We start from the raw sequence: 16,891 nt of genomic DNA, 5'->3' as shown, positions 1-16,891 counted from the left end.
ATTTGTTCATAAAAACTTTAATTAAAACATTTTATACATATTATATAGATATTTTATAAATTATGATTAAAAACTATTAGAATGGTAAAATCGTGCGTATGGATGCTCGCAAAGAGCAACCAAATGAAGTGTTTCTTTTAATTCGTAAATTTTAGCGTACCTAATTACCTATGTTTTTGCGTTTTGCATTCGGTTAAAGTAGCATGTGAATTTGTGGCAAGCAATTACAAATGACTGAGTTTTGCAATTTAGTAGAAATTGCCTAAAATATGATGTTGTACCGTCAGTTTTTGATTTTTCACCCTATTCATTAAAAAAAAAACGACTACCAAAAAACGAAAGACACGAAAACATAATGTAGTAGTTGGAGAACACAAAAAAAAATAGAAATTGGATGTTTATACATAAACAAGAAAAATTCAACATATTATTATTGTTTTTAAAGAAGGTTGTACGCACATCGTCCTTTGATTTAGTCTGTTGGATACTAAATTTTATTATTTTATATTATCTTCATTTACAATTAATTTCTCAAATTTAATAAAAGTATTTTATTATTTAAAATTTTAGTCTTTTGAGTATTGCAACAGGTGCAATAATTGCTTTACAACAGATTATTGTACCTGATGCAGCAAATAAAGAGGTGAAACTTAGGTACACGGTAGCATTATCGGAAATATTATTTCTTGCAAGTAAATGAATTGTCTTTATAGAAAACATATCAGACAACTTATTTATTTTGGGGATTATAAACAGGAAGACTTAAAAACTATATGGCCAGTGATAAAGAAAGATATTCAAAGCTATCAAGCAAAAATTAAATTGTTAAGTGTGAAACAGTGTCGTCAACAAAAGAAAATAAGTCCTTTCAAGATTTGTTGTTTCATTTGAAAGAAAAAATAAAATTTCAGGGACTCTTTAAGTTTGCTAAAGGTACTACAAGACATTTTTTTTATAATACAGGGTGAATCAAATCGTTCCCGCAGTCAATTACCTTCTTTTAATTGATATCTGACCTTATTAGGAAAAAAGTCTTGTTCTATCAATTTATTTGTTTTATAAAGCATAAAAAACATTTAACGAAAAAATCACATTTTTTACAATTAGAAAGGGATGTTTTGGGGATAAGTATAAAACTTGATTTACCCATGTTTGATGTATTCATGTATACATGAAATGTATACATTTTCAAATAATATTTGTACTTTTTACAAGGTTACTTTTTTATTATGCCCTTTCTTAAGTCTTTAATATAAATGACAAAGTATACTCTACAGCCAAAGGTTTGAAACAAGCAATTTTTTAATTAAAATTACGAAATTCTTCCGCGAAATACATTTAAACGTATACAATATGTGCAGGCTTTTGCCACCCGTCGAAAAATATTTTGAAAATTTTTTTTCCCAAAATTACCGAAATTACTGTTTGTATGAAGACTGATTATAGTTAAAAATACATACCTCAGCTTACTTGTACCTCCGTAAAGTTGCTGAAAGTTAAAGTTTTGTCGGTGTTGAAGTTGCTGACCAGCAGTCCAGCATTAGCATCGGATGACACAGACGCCAGACGTCGTCGACTCGCGCATCGCGCGACCAATGAAGAGCTGCCAGAGCAAGCGGGAAGCAGCAGCAGCACATGTGTTTGAGAGTTTTGAAAAGTTCCACCGGCAAGCAAGCAAGCAAGCATTCAGTGTTGTGCGGCTTGTGTGTTCGGACATCAGACAAGCAGCATCTTGGTCCAGCCACGTCTTCTTCGTCCACAGTGCAATGACTTATCGCAGTAGTTGGTGAGAGTGCCGTACTGTTCTTTTCATTTCCATCATGGGTGCCTTCGGAAAAGACACCCCCAGACTCGTGTGGTTGTGCTTCATCGCAACTTTTTGCTTCCTAATACTCGACCACTCCGTATATCAGGTGTCTGCTGAGTCTAAGGTGGGTTCTTGCTTAGTCGCGCTTTCGAACCGCCGGAAATTCGTGTGAAATTCCGAGTAATGAGTGAAATACGAGTATTTCACGATAAACGACACCTGAAAACACGGTAAACGCACTATCGAATATTTTAATCGGTCTCAGTTTAGGTAATTAAACGCATTGCCGGCTCACCACGTGCTAATAAAATTTCAATCATTATACAGGCTGCGCCAGAACTCGCGCCCAGAGATAAATCCCATTAAACAATTTTTTTTTGCTATAGGCTATTAAAAGAGGAAACAAGGAAGCTGTATCCTAAATTGTAACTCTGTTCAATGTTATGTTATAATTTTTGTACCTTTACTAAATAATTGTAAAAAAACATACACAAGATCATCAGTATCATTAAATAGACATAAAAAATGTCAAATGTCAAAATTTTTTGACAGATAGAATGTTCCTGGTATCTCACTTTACTTGAAAAAATTCTCTGGGGCGCAAGTTCTGGCGCACCCTGTATAATTTAACACAAATTTTTGCATTACAAAATTAGGTTGTCACAAATATCATCAAGTCTCGATTGTGTATTAGGGCGCACATAATTGCATAGTGTATGAATAATGAACCAAATTACCTCAGATCATGCATAAAATATGATCCTGTGTTTAGAGCGTTTTGTAGTTAACGGCACATGAAAGGGTGATAAGTTGACCAAGTTATATTTATTTAAATTATTTGTTCAAGAAAAAAATTATTGAGGATGCCAGCGGAATATTCTACATCATTCTACATTTGTTTTCATTGAGATAAAATTTATTGTAGTTAGTGTATTTAGAAAATTAATTCAGCTTTTTTTTTAAGTTCAGTATGCATTTATGGACTCGGAAACGATATACTTCGTCGTGGGCGTACTCATGTACTTATTTATCATTCTCATTCCAAGTAAAATAAAATAACGGAGATACAAATTTGTTTGACATAAATCTTTACATGTATCTGGTTTAATAACCTTTGAAAAAAGTGACTAGGGCATAGAACTGGAAAAGTCAAAAGGAATTATGAGATGCATATTTAAATATTTCGTTATACAGTAGAACCCCTCTATTATTTTATTAAATACGAATATTAAAGAAAAAAATTGTAATTTTTCTTTGTTTTTTGTAATGAAGCATTTTTATCTTATCAATTGCACTTTACAATTGTACAAGGCTATTATAAAAGACATCGTGGTTAGGTGGAAGCACCCAATAACAAAAAATTTCATCTCTAGAGAATCCCCAATTTTTTCTGCAAATTGTTTTGCTTTTTCTTTTAACTTGGCCCCACTTATGGGCACATTGGATTCGCGATTCACTTTGAACCATTTAAGAACGGCTTTATCTAATTTAGCATTTTTAGCAATATGTACTTCTTCACTTTTGACGAAAATTCACCAGTTGAACTCGTAATCTTTTAAAATTGTTGCTAATGTAGAATGGGCTAAATTTTTCTCTTTGCAAATTACAGCTTGTTTTTTACCACTTTCGAACTCTGTTATTATTGATATTTTTTCTTTGATAGAAAACGTTTTTCTTTTCGAGGACGACATATCGATACAGTTCTCTGCATGAAAAGTTATTCAAGACTGAGAAAGTGAGAAAAATAAGACCATTAGCGCGCAAAAACAACATTTCCAAAAAAAAATTTTTGATATTTCACATTTTTTATCTCTATTTAATGATACTGGTGATCTTGTATGTATATGTTTTTTTTATAATTATTCATTTAGTAAAGGTACAAAAATTTTACCAATAAAAGCCACAAAATAATATTAAACAGAGTTACAATTTCTCTTCTAATAGCCTGTGACAAAAAAAGTTGGAAAATTATTTTTTGAGTCACAATGCAAAATTGAAATTTTCAAAACTTCGAACTTTTTCTACACAGAATTTTTTTAACATTTTTCCCATGTTTCTGGTATCTTATCTTACAATGGCATTTGTCTAGGGCGCGAGTTCTGACGCACTCTGTATAAATGAGGCTTCAATTCAAATAAGTTTCAACTTTATTTATGAAATTTTGTTATGAAAACTTTTGTTTTAAAATTATTTTAAATAACGATATTTACTAAAAAATAACTCTTTTTAAAATACCTACAAATTGATTTAGATTTTTAGCTTTCTAGAACTTTATTATCACTGTTTCCTCTTCTAATAACCTAAAGCAAAAAAAATTGGAGAATTATTTTTCCAAGCAAAATAAATAGTCAAAATGTAAATTCTCATAACTTCGAAATTTTTATAGATACAATTTTGGGCGGGAGTTCTGACGCACCCTGTATATTTTAAGTCGTCAAGTGTTTATACTTAACTAATTAATGAGTAATTAATTCATTGAACGTGCGGGTGTGATAGGGAATCTCTAATTGTTACAAATTTTACAAGTGGTTGGAATTCGAATGGATTAGTCATCGCTATACCCCTATCATTATCAACTTTTATTTATTTCGTTACTGTTTCAGCTCTTGTGATGTGGAGAAGACCAATTTTTTGTAATTTTCAAATCACTGTTTTTTTTCAGTTAAAAAATAATTCTAAATTCAAGATTTAATTAAAATTAAAGTTGGTGAACTTTTTTATCATCAAAAACATTTTATGATTGATTAAAGGTTATTGCATAAAATTCAGTTATCTAAAATCTAAAATTTTAAAAAGAAAAGATTATTTGATTGAACAACAAAAATAGTCATAGATTTTTCATCATTGTTGTTTGAAAAATCGAGAAAACAATACTAGGTTTTTTGTAGTGTTTAATTGTGTGTTCTCTTCAGCAATTTTTTAAAAATATATTTTAAAACTTCGTTTTTCAAGACAGATTGTTAATAAAATTTTTCTTATTTATTACAGTCGTTTTTGTTCTTTTTAATTCAAATGTTTTAAAGTTTGGAGAAAACAGTAGATTTGAAGAAAATATGGATATCCTGGCGAGAATATTATATCTTTATCGGAAAATATTTTTATTTTTGTATCACCGAATGTGTAATTGGAGGAGTAAATGCGAAAAATCTATGAAACAAAATAGTTTAGTTTATATAGCAAAAACAAATGTTCTACTTTTTATTTTTATTTATTTTGTTTACATATTACACCCTAAAATCGACGTCAATATACAAAAGGTTTCATGTACTTAATCGACTGTTTTACATTTGTTTTTATTGGAACACTACACTTATTTGTTCTTATGTAAACTAACATTAATTTTTATATAACAAAACTTTTTTTGTCAAATTGCATAAAATGCTACTATTACTGTGGGTAAAAAGATTATTTAAGTCTTTACAATTTTTTTTATAGCTGATTTTTATATGCATCTAAAATATTTGAAATTCTGTTAAACTTTTATGGTGTTTGACAGCTAACTAACGAATTGACTTGCAAAACTCCACATAAGTAAATTCATAATTTGGGGGGTTATGCGGCTGGGGAGCGTCTGTGTATCGAATTACATAGGACGCAAATTTACAACTTTGATGTAATTAAATCGAAGCTTCCTATTCTCATAATTTGAAAGTTCACTTAATAAAGTTTAGGCTGTGCAAAAGCTCATTTCGTCTAGTTTTTTCATAGTTATTTTAATGAACCCTGCGTCCATTATTCGGACATGAACAGTAAATTTTATCGTGATTGGAAGACCGACTAAAAAAGTCCAAGTATTTTAACCACCTTGAGGAATTTCCAGACGTCATTTTGAAATCGAATTTATTTTGATAGTAACCCAATTTTATTCGGCTCCGAAACTGAAATTTTTTAATCTTAATACAAGAATAATACACAACTGTGTTTAGATTGAACCCAATAAAAATTTAATTGCATAGTTGACCATAAAACTGTTTCGTAACGATGTAAATATTCCTATGATGTTTTAGTCTAGAGAGAATATCTTTATCTTGAAAGGTGGGCTTTTAATTTTCGCAGAATCTGCCGTCATCACTGTACCAACACCTTGGAATGTTATAATTTTTAAATCATACAAATAATTGCGTAGACTTTATTGTAAAATTATGTTAATCTGTTTGTTAAACTAAAAATACTATACGCTTCATTTACAACTTTTTATTTGCATAGATTACATCATTCAAGGCAAATAATTATTTAAGTTCATAACGAAATATGCGATTAATTTCAGAAGTATGGAATTTTTATAAAAATATATTTAATAAAACTTTCTGGTCTGGTATTTTTTGGGATAGGATAATGATGAATGGTAGAATTAATGTTAATAAAACCAGACTGTAGGACGAACTAGTCCGTAGGATTCAATTCAAGGAATTCTTGAATATTGCAATTTTTTTTTAAATGGAAAAACTAGTTAATAATATTTGGAAAAATATTGTTAAATATGAATTTTTAAATACAAGCAAAGACCAAATAATGGTAACTTTTTATAAATAGGTAATAAAAAAAAGATTTGAACCGAGATTGATGATGTAAACTAATATTTGTTATTACTTTATTATTACACTGAAACCATGAAATCATGTCGGCTGCTACTTACGACAGCATTGTTTTATGTATTCAAATCATGGTCAAGATCTTTTCTACATCCACTTTATCCACATACATATTTTATTTTCCGATCTCAAAAAGATTGACAGCACTAAAAGTGCTTCTTTATGTATACTTTTCTGTGTAAAATTATTAACTTTTGTTCTTTGGTGAATTGTAGTTTTTTATACTACATTTGCAAGGATTATGATCTGTTTAATACTCACTCTTAGTTAACCATTATATGAGAAATTTGTCATGTACAGTCGGACAAAATGAAAATGACGCGTCAATAAATCAGGATTGCAAACTTGACATAGTTTCAAGATAAATTCCTCTAGGAGCCGGTTTACAGAAAGCGAAATGAAAACTTGATTCAGAATTAAACTAATTCGAATTAAGTTGCCATTTATTTTGCATTGACAAACGTCAAATTCTTTTTTTTTTGTAGAAAATTATGCATTAATAATGACATTGACGAAAAAACTAATCATTAACTCAATAATTTTTTTAACTGTTTTTTTAAAATAACATTAACTAACATTATTTTTGAACGAAATGGCCTTTACCACCATTTATTTTGCATTGACAAACGTCAAGTTAATCGCGAACTAAAATTTAATTGCGATTAACACATTTTGTAAACCAGCCCTAAGTTTTCTATTAGTTTTGTAATTGTCATTGAAAACAAAGCAAAATTATTTATTATTTAATTATTAATTAAACTAAGAAAAAAACAGCAAAATAATTTCAAATATTTTAGTTCTGCTACAAAATTTATTTTTTAATAATTGTAATAGGTACTTTTAAATTAAATAAACGTGTTTAGTTTTATAAACAAACTATTTAACAAAAACCATTTTTAAAGAAAAATATGCATTAATAAGATGAAATTGACAGCAAAACAATTTTTTTTGATAAACTGTATTTCAAAATTAAATTAAATAACATAATTTTTGTACGAAATAGGCTTTCTCTTTTTTAAACTTGATATTATGTAAAACAGTAATATTTCAAATGATTTATAAAATAATTTTATTTTGAAAAACAGTTAAAAAAATGATTAAATCAATAGTGATTTGTTTTTTCGTCATTAATGCATAATTTTAATATCATTATTAATGCATAATTTTCTTCAAGAACTGAAGAAAAACGTCATTTTCACTTTGTTCAACTGTTTTTACATATTTACATTTTGGATAAATTACTATATTTACTCTGTATCTATTTTTGAATGTTTTCAAGACTGTACAGGGTGTGTCCGAACTTGCGCCCTAGAGAAAAATTTCAAGCAAGATAAGATATCATGAATCTATTTGTCAAAACAATTTTCAATTTACTTTTCGCCATTTGACATTTTTTATGACGTTGTATATGTTTTTTTTTTATAATTATTTAGTAAATATACAATAATTTTGCCAATAAAAGCTTCAAATAACGTTAAACAGATTTACAATTTAGGACACATCTTCCTTGTTTCCTTTTCTAATAGCCTGTAGCAAAAAAACTTGGAAAATTATTTTTCCAATAAAAATAAAAAGAGTCAAAAAGTGTAAAATTTAAACTGTCAGAACTTTTTTTTTATAGCTAGAGTTTTTTAAATATTTTTTCCATGTGGTATTTTTCTCACACTAAAAACTTTACAAAAATTACAATTTGTTATAAAGTTGTGATTCTCAGCTAGTTTTAGTTTACATTTTTGAAGCATCTGCTTAATTGAGATCCATTTTATTATTTGTTGTATAAACGATCTTATCTACAATTTTTAAGTGCAACTTGGGATAGAAGGATTTTAATTTAATCTTCTGGTAGATACTTCCAAATAATAAACACTTAAAATATTTTTTATTTTGTATTGCAACATGTTTTAATTTTCATTGCACTTTTAAGCTACAAGATGAGCTTGCTTTCACTTGTACATATATACTTATTCTTGATTGTATGCATAAGAGTTATTGGTGTCTTTTGACGTCCCAAACAACTATTAAAAATAATCACTACATCCTCTACCCGGACAGATATGGTTCACATTTTATATGGCTTGTTGATAACAATGTGTGACATAACATGTAGAGATGTGTACACACATTGTGGACGTAAAACGATTTTTAGGTAATCTAAACTGTTGTCTTGTTTGTCGTTAATTTAAACCTTGACACTATTTTGTGCAGCTTCAGGTAGGCGTTGTCGGAATTCAAATTTTCTTTTTTGTAAAATATGTTTAGTAAAAAGTTGTGTCTTATTTTCTTATTAACAATGAATTTTTTAACTACTCAAGTTTTCTTTGGCCTTTGGGTACTTACCTTAAATCAAAATTCAATACAATAGTTGTATAAATTTAATTTTTGACAAAGCCTCTGATATTTCTAAAAGCTTTTCAGCTTCCAACAGTTGGTCTCCCGTGTGTTTATTTAACGTAATTATAAATAAACTTTTATACCTGGACCTCTCCTACGTCTGACAATAATCGTTCTCGGGTTTCAATAGGAAAAAAAAATCATTTCGATGAGTGGGTGTTTATTTTGTTGGCTAACGTATCGAAAAGGTCTGCTTGATGCAATTGTCTATTTAAACTTACAAGTGAGAGTGTTCTTCAAAGTCACAGATTGTATCTCTCTGTGCTTTACATTGTAAATATGTACTTCTGAAGCTTACTTTAAAGCACCTCCAGGGAAATCTCATCTGTTGCTTGTGAACGCGAAGCATCAAACTGATAAATTCATAGTGAACAATGAAAAATATTTACGAAAACGTAATGAAAACATTGCATATGTGTCTTTTGTTAGGTTTAAATCGAGGCTAGTGTCATTAGTATAGGCTGGCACTGTCGTCTCATGTGTCTAGAGTATTTTTTTTTTTTGTATTATTGTTGTTATTTTTTTTTGTTTTTTTTTCTCTTGTAAAGGTTATGATACCGTCAATAAATTATTATTATATCCTCAAAAATGATGAAAAAATATCTACTGATTTGAAGTCTTTGTGGAAAAAAGATAATACAGTGGAACTCCTTTATAACGAGTAAATCGTCTGATCCCTTGCCGTTTTGTATACTACTCTATGTAAAATTTTCCCTCTATAGCGAGTATTTTTCTGGAATTGGGGTGGATATAACAAAACTTTTATTTTGTCCAAGATCGATAATAGCGAGAAATTCAGAGAAATTTCGGAAACAGATCGGTTATATACAGGGTGTTCCGTTTTTATTGTTACAAATTTAAACAGGTGATAGTATATTCAATTCTAAGACAAAAGTTTCCTCTAAAAATGCTTGGTAAGGGAGCTACACCCCCTGAAAGGGGGCTAATAGGTTTTTGCTAATATTTCAGGAACCATTTAAGATAAAATTACAAATTTTGATACAGTTGATAACCTTTATACACCTAAACGAATTCAAACATCAAATGTTGAAATTTTTAACCAGGGGCGTCCGAAATTGGGGGGGTTTAGGGTAAAAAAATACCCTATCTATTTTGGCTTTAGTTTCTTTAGTTATGCATTGACTAAAATGGTGGTCACTTTGAACAACTCCTTTAGGTTTAGGCAAATTCATTTCATTAATGTTATTATCGTTACTGTAATGTAATGTTAATTTGTTGAGGTTGATTAAACAATATGAATTTCTTTTGTTTTTATTATTCTGTAAATTCTGATTTATTTGAATGTTGTATTGGTGTGTAACATAAATTTTAAATTAATTTTATTCAAAAACAATAAGTCGTATCGACACAAGAGAGACTTTTCTGTGATAAACTATCGAACTTAAGATTTTGTTGCTGAAAGTACCGAGAAACTAAAGCTAAAATAAATAGGGTATTTTTTTACCTTATACTCCCTTAGTTTCGTACGCCCCTGATTAAAAATTTCGACATTTGATGTTTGAATTCGTTTAAGTGTATAAAGATTATTATCTGTACCAAATTTTGTAATTTTGTCTTAAATGGTTTCTGAAATATTAGCAAAAACATATTAGCCCCCTTCCAGGGGGTGTAGCTCCCTTACCAAGCATTTCTCGATACATGTTTATAGGAAACTTTTGTCTTAGAATTGAATATCTTATCACCTGTTTAAATTTGTAACAATAAAAACGGAACACCCTGTATAACTAGAGTTTCTAGAAGAAATAAAAATTCTGCGAGTCTCCATTACGTATTGTGTACCACAATTTTTTTGGAAATATTGTTTTTGCACGCTAATGGTCTTATTTTTCTCACTTTCTCAGTCTTGAATAATTTTTCTGCATCAATATATCGTCCTCGAAAAGAAAAACGTTTTCTATCAAAGAAAAAATATCAATAATAACAGAGTTTGAAAGTGATAAAAAACAAGCTGTAATCTGCAAAGAGAAAAATTTAGCCAATTCTACATTAGCAACAATTTTAAAAGATTACGAGTTCAACTGGTGAATTTTCGTCAAAAGTGAAGAAGTACAAATTGCTAAAAATGCTAAATTAGATAAAGCCGTTTTTAAATGGTTCAAAGTGAATCGCGAATCCAATGTGCCCATAAATGGGGCCAAGTTAAAAGAAAAATCGGAACAATTTGCAGAAAAAATTGGGGATTCTCTAGAGATGAAATTTTTTGTGACCACGATGTCTTTTATAATAGCCTTGTACAACAACAAAAAACATTTTTTTTTCTTAAATGTTGTTTTAAACTTCTTTAATATTCGTATTTAATAAAATAATAAATTTGCACTGTTTATAGCGAAAATCGGTTATAACGAGCAAATATGTTAGCCTCTTGAGTTCTCGTTATAGAGGATGATTTTTCTTAAGATTTGGTTTTAACATCTCGCATAATATAGACGAATTTAAAATGCCTACCTACTTCCTGCTGACATAACAGATATTTTTTATGTTATTTTATTATTTTCTCGAAGAATCCGACCAAAGACCTACCCAGGATGATTACATTCTGCAAGTGATTTTAATTTGTAATACCTTGACGCGAGTTCTTTGTGTACAACTCTAAATATATTCCTCCCTAACTTTAAATAGGATTTAAATGATTCCAAGGCTTAGTACTCTCAAGAGTTTGCGGTATACAAGCATAGTAAACGAATATAGATGGGGTGATTCGCATAAAAGTAACGAAAATCTATGGATTAAGCCATAAAAATGCATAACTGCAATTACAAAACGTCTTCAATTTCTTTACAACTTCAATTCGGCGTGTCGTTTTATCTATCCACAGAGTCTCGTTTAGTCGCGAAAAAGTTATAATTGTAATGACGTTTCTGTCTGTGGTGTTGAACAAGAAGAAATCAATTTATTGTGTTTATTATTTGTGACTTCTGGTTTGCATAATAAGTTTTTAATTAAATTGGCGGAAGCAGGTGTAACTCCTCTTAAGTATTTATGACTCGGCTAATTTCGCCTTTTTCAAGAGTTTATAAAGTGATGTTTATAATCTTGAAAAGACGGTGATGTTCTAAATTTTAAATGTGCAAAAGTTTAAACCCTACACAGTTGTAACTTTAAAACGAAATAGTTATTTTTTGCGAACTAGGTGAAAACTGTGTCACTGATTTGGTGTTTATTAATTAACTCAGTGATGGTACACAAAACTAGCAATTTGTATTTTAATATTGTTCTAATACAGGGTGTCCCAACGAGTTGAAAAAAATATTATATAGAACATTGATAGATACTAATAGTCCATCGCCTAAAATTATTTTCAACTATACAATACAATTTTTAAATGAAACACCATATGTGTCTTAGCGTTTTTGGTTGTAGATATTTATGACAAAGTTTTTAAGCTAAACTTTTATTAGTCGATTTTGCTTGGTTTTAAAAATAAGACGAAAACATGCACTTTTTAAAAATTTATTACACAAAAACTAAGACATCTAGAAATATTTTTTTACTATCGCAAAGAAGAAGGTACAAGCTATAAGGTTGTAACATTTTTTTAGTGTGTTGCATTTGCAAAGATAAAAAAATGAAGGCGTTTGTTAAAAGTTCAATATCTTAAAAAAAATTAAATGGAACACCCTATTTATTGTTTTTGCATTTAAAAGATTATTAAATTGTCTTACTAAAATTATTTACTTTTGGGTGTTTATAATCAATAACTTAAAAGATTTAACGTTAAACATTAAAAAAAAATAATTACTTTTGTTTCAGTAGCCAAAAAGTGCACAGTTGCACAAGAGATGGAAGAAATATCACTTAATAAATACATTTGTGGTAAACTGAATCCATTATTCTTTACTTTTACAATAAAAAAAATCGAATTTCAGTTTTTATAACGACTTTTACAATCTCTGGATTAATTAACGAATAGGAATTATTGCTACAATTAATTTTTTTGATAGACAATTTATCAATCTATTAGAATTAGAAAATATTTTAGGTGATGCACTAGATCAGTCTCCAATACATTTTTTTTAAATTTTACCATTTAAAGGTCTCTTGGACTTTGACAACTCGCTGGGATACTCTGTATATGAAGCAGGATTAGACCAAAATTTTGTTTCAGTATTTGTAACTCGTAAATTGCACACACACGATTCTCAACAGAAATCGTTAGAATCGATGTTGCACTTGCTCTATGTATAGAAATTGCATTTTTTATTTAGTCGCAAACTCGTCGCCAAACAAGAATGCTTTTAGTAGATCTCCGAAGTTTGAAAGGACATCAATCATTATTATACTTTGGACGAGGAAACATTAAGTCAATAAGCACGATTCGTAATGATCAGCTAGAAAAAATATCAGTGGTCGATTAGTCAACATTAATATTTGATCATAATTCGTTTATGATTTCATCATTTGTATTACAATTTTATTATCACGTTTTTTCAGGAGTTCACGTTTTATTTCATTTTTTACATATAATCTCCTGTGAAAGCGATTAAATATAATTGAAAAGTGCGTTTGATACAACTGAAAATACAAATTAACTGCTTTATTTCATGTTAATAAAAGAGGATAAATCATGGACAATTTTGTGCATGAGCTCATCAGAGTTTTAATGTTTTACTTTCGGAAATTTAAAATAAACAGTTGCTACAAAGGAACACAGATAAAAGGATAAGTCTATCAGAGATTCGCCAAATCTACGCCTTCTTGGAAGAGATAAACCATATTTTGACCTCTGATATAAAATTAGCGATACAAAAATGCTACTGTCTTTTACAGATAGTTTTTTATGTTTACCGCATTTGTTTATTACATCCACTATCTTATCTTGAACAAGAAAAGTTCAACGCCTTATTAACTAATAGATTGCATTACAGTTCTAGATTAAGCTCGCTCTACCACGAATAGAGACCATTATCACACTGTTTTTAATACTGGTTTTACAAACCAAGACCTCATTAGCAGTTATATTGATGACGTTTCATTTATACCTAGTAGTATTAATTATAATATTTGTTTACTCAGTAAATGAATACAGGTATAATACTTTTTACCTATTCATGTATTTTATTTTTACACTCTAAATAGTTTAAATAGAAATCGTGTGGAGTGAGTCTAAATTTCATCGCTTTATATTATTGTTAAAGTTACTCTGATGAAACATGTAGCGTTTTTCAGTTTTTTTTTTTATTATGATTTTATAGATATCTTTTGAGTTGATTGAGTTTTGTGTCTGAACAGTAAGCTTTTTATTATCTCTATGTGTTAATTGAAAAGGATTATGTAAATATTTCGTTGAGGTATCCACAGTTGACCTCTGACAGAGGCTGTCAGTAATGTATTAAAGATTTATTTATTTTCAAGATTTGTGGTGGTAGCCTAAAGCTTTATTCTAAAATTTCGTATACATGTAAGACATCTGTTCATTCGTGCGATGAGGAGCTGAGTCAAAAAACTTAGAAATACAGTAGAACCCCTCTATAACGGGAACATGTACTATGCAAATTATTTTGTTGAACACAAATATTAAAGAAGTTTAAAACAATATTTAAGAAAAAAATCTATAATTTTTGTTTGTTTTTTGTAATGAAGCATTTTTATCTTATCAATTGCACTTTCCAATTTTACAAGGCTATTTTAAAAGACATCGTGGTTAGGTGGAAGCACCCAATAACAAAAAATTTCATCTGTAGAGAATCCCCAATTTTTTCTGCAAATTGTTCTGCTTTTTCTTTTAATTTGGCCCCACTTATGGGCACATTGGGTTCTCAATTCACTTTGAACCATTTAAAAACGGCTTTATCTCATTTAGCATTTTTAGCAGTTTGTACTTCTTCACTTTTGACGAAAATTCACCAGTTGAACTCGTAATCTTTTAAAATTGTTGCTAATGTAGAATTGGCTAAATTTTTTTCTTTGCAGATTACAGCTTGTTTTTTACCACTTTCAAACTCTGTTATTATTGATATTTTTTCATTAATAGAAAACGTTTTTCTTTTCGAGGACGAGATATTGATACAGAAAGACGAAGTGTTGTTCTCTTCTTGAAAAGTTATTCAAGACTGAGAAAGTGAGAAAAATAAGACCATTAGCGCGCAAAAACAACATTTCCAAAAAATTCTTTTACACAATACGTAATGGAGACTCGCAGGATTTTTATTTTTTCTAGTAACTCTCGTTATAACCGATCTGTTTCCGAAATTTCTCCGAATTTCTCGCTATTATCGATCTTGGACAAAATAAAAGTTTTGTTATATCCATCTCAATTCCAGAAAAATACTTGCTATAGAGGGAGAATTTTACATAGAGTAGTATAGTCGATTTTTTGTTATAACCGGAACTCATTATAGAGGAGTTCCACTGTATCTTAATTATACAGGGTGTGTCAGAACTCACGCTCCAGAGAAAAATTTCAAGTAAGATAAGATACCAGGAACATGGAAATAATGTTTAAAGAAAATTCTATTTGTCAAAAAATTGACATTTTTTTTTGATATTTTACATTTTTTATGTCTATTTATTGATTCTGATAATTTTGTATATGTTTTTTTATAATTATTTATTTAGTAAAGTTACAAAAATTTTACCGATCTTGGACAAAATAAAAGTTTTGTTATATCCATCTCAATTCCAGAAAAATACTCGCTATAGAGGGAGAATTTAGATAGAGTAATATACAAAACGGCAAGGGACCAGACGATTTACTCGTTATAGCCGATTTTTCGTTATAGAGGAGTTCCACTGTATTATTATTTTTTATTTTTCACTGTCAAGCCGTTAGGTAGGGGGTCTTCGATATTATAGCCCGCTACGAACTTCTGATAAATTTTTTTATTCGGCATTTTTATTATGTATTTAAATTTAACTGTCTTGATTTAATGTTCCAATTCATTACCTGCGAAACGAATTCGGGCCCATTTCATCATTAAAGGTTGCCGACCACATTGATTTAACAATTTAGTTAATTGCAAGGAAAAAAATGTTGATTCAGTCACTGTTTATGGAAAATTCGTTGCTATTTTTCACGTGAAAAATTAGTTTTTATTAATAACAAAATGAAGCGCAGTTCAATGCATCTTGAAAAATTTCTCTTAAATTTCAAACCGAAAACCAGTTATGCAACATCTGAGATTTACGCGTTGTGCAAGTCTTGGAGCGGGTATATAAATAATATGAAAAAGGGGGAAATGTGTGCAAGTTTAAGTAAAAATAAATTCAAGTTGTTTTGAGTGGCGAATTACATAATAGACGCGACTTTAAGAGGACCATCAGGTAATTTTCGGCCTTAAATGGTCGATTTTAGGGTCCAGGGTTGGCACTCAATTGTGAATGTGGTGTTTGGCGAGCAACAATTGCTCCTTTTTTCAGGGGTGAGCGACGGAAGACCCTGAAATCTCATGTTCAGGTGTGTCAGCTTTCAGGGGGTTCGCCTGCGAAGCGCTCATCGGATTAAGTCACTGATTTTTGGTATTTAATATTTTTTTAGCTTTTTTAAATCAATGTTACCTTGATTGGATTGTATTGCAAACAACGTAATTTTATTTTTATGGTTTTTATTATAACGTTACGTACGCAAGTTATAAAATTAATGGAGTTGTTATCGGTTTTTAACCTTCATCGTAAATAAATTAACATCATTATTGGTAAATACGTGTCCAGTGTGTTCACAAAACATTTGTTTTTTGGCCATAAAAAAATGTTAAAAAATTCTATCTAACAAGTTTCGTTAAATTTTGCAGTTTGACTCATTGGAAAAATAATTTTCAAATAAACATAAAAAATGTCAAATGTCAAAATATTTTCACTTATAGTTTGTTACCTATTTCTCTCTTTTTTTTTTCTTATATATATAAAATAGGTAACACCTTGGCAGCTCGTATTTCGGAGGAGAGCTGATCGTGGGGTTTTTCTTTATGGGCGCCACCCAGTCGAATAAAGGGCCTCTAGTACCACGTGACTGGGAACGTAGCACTCAGCCGACAAAATAAAATAATAAATTAAGGGATATATTTAAAAAATTAAAATATAATTTGATAAATTAAAATTAAGTTTAGATTCAAAAAAAAATAAATGAAATATAGCGCTATATCCC

At 29.4% G+C, this 16,891-nt stretch overlaps 1 protein-coding gene across 20 annotated transcripts in view; it reads left to right on the top strand.

Annotated features, from left to right (window-relative positions):
- The first annotated feature begins 1,669 nt into the window (after positions 1-1,669).
- The window catches only part of LOC123012509 (basement membrane-specific heparan sulfate proteoglycan core protein), a 266,314-nt gene continuing 251,092 nt past the window's right edge, over positions 1,670-16,891 (top strand). For 13 of the 20 annotated variants that reach the window (XM_044410482.1, XM_044410479.1, XM_044410480.1 and 10 more), the window contains exon 1: positions 1,670-1,931. In XM_044410482.1, coding sequence (XP_044266417.1) covers positions 1,821-1,931 — 111 coding nt within the window. In that variant the 5' untranslated portion in view covers positions 1,670-1,820. The remainder of the gene's footprint in view (positions 1,932-16,891) is intronic. The other 7 variants (XM_044410489.1, XM_044410487.1, XM_044410483.1 and 4 more) reach the window with 2 other exon arrangements.

The sequence above is a fragment of the Tribolium madens genome, unplaced genomic scaffold (genome assembly GCF_015345945.1).
Source record: "Tribolium madens isolate multiple individuals breed KSU strain unplaced genomic scaffold, Tmad_KSU_1.1 Scaffold_96;HRSCAF=242;Tcas5.2_LG5, whole genome shotgun sequence".
Classification (NCBI taxonomy): domain Eukaryota; kingdom Metazoa; phylum Arthropoda; class Insecta; order Coleoptera; family Tenebrionidae; genus Tribolium; species Tribolium madens.
This window is presented reverse-complemented; position numbering and strand designations above follow the sequence as displayed.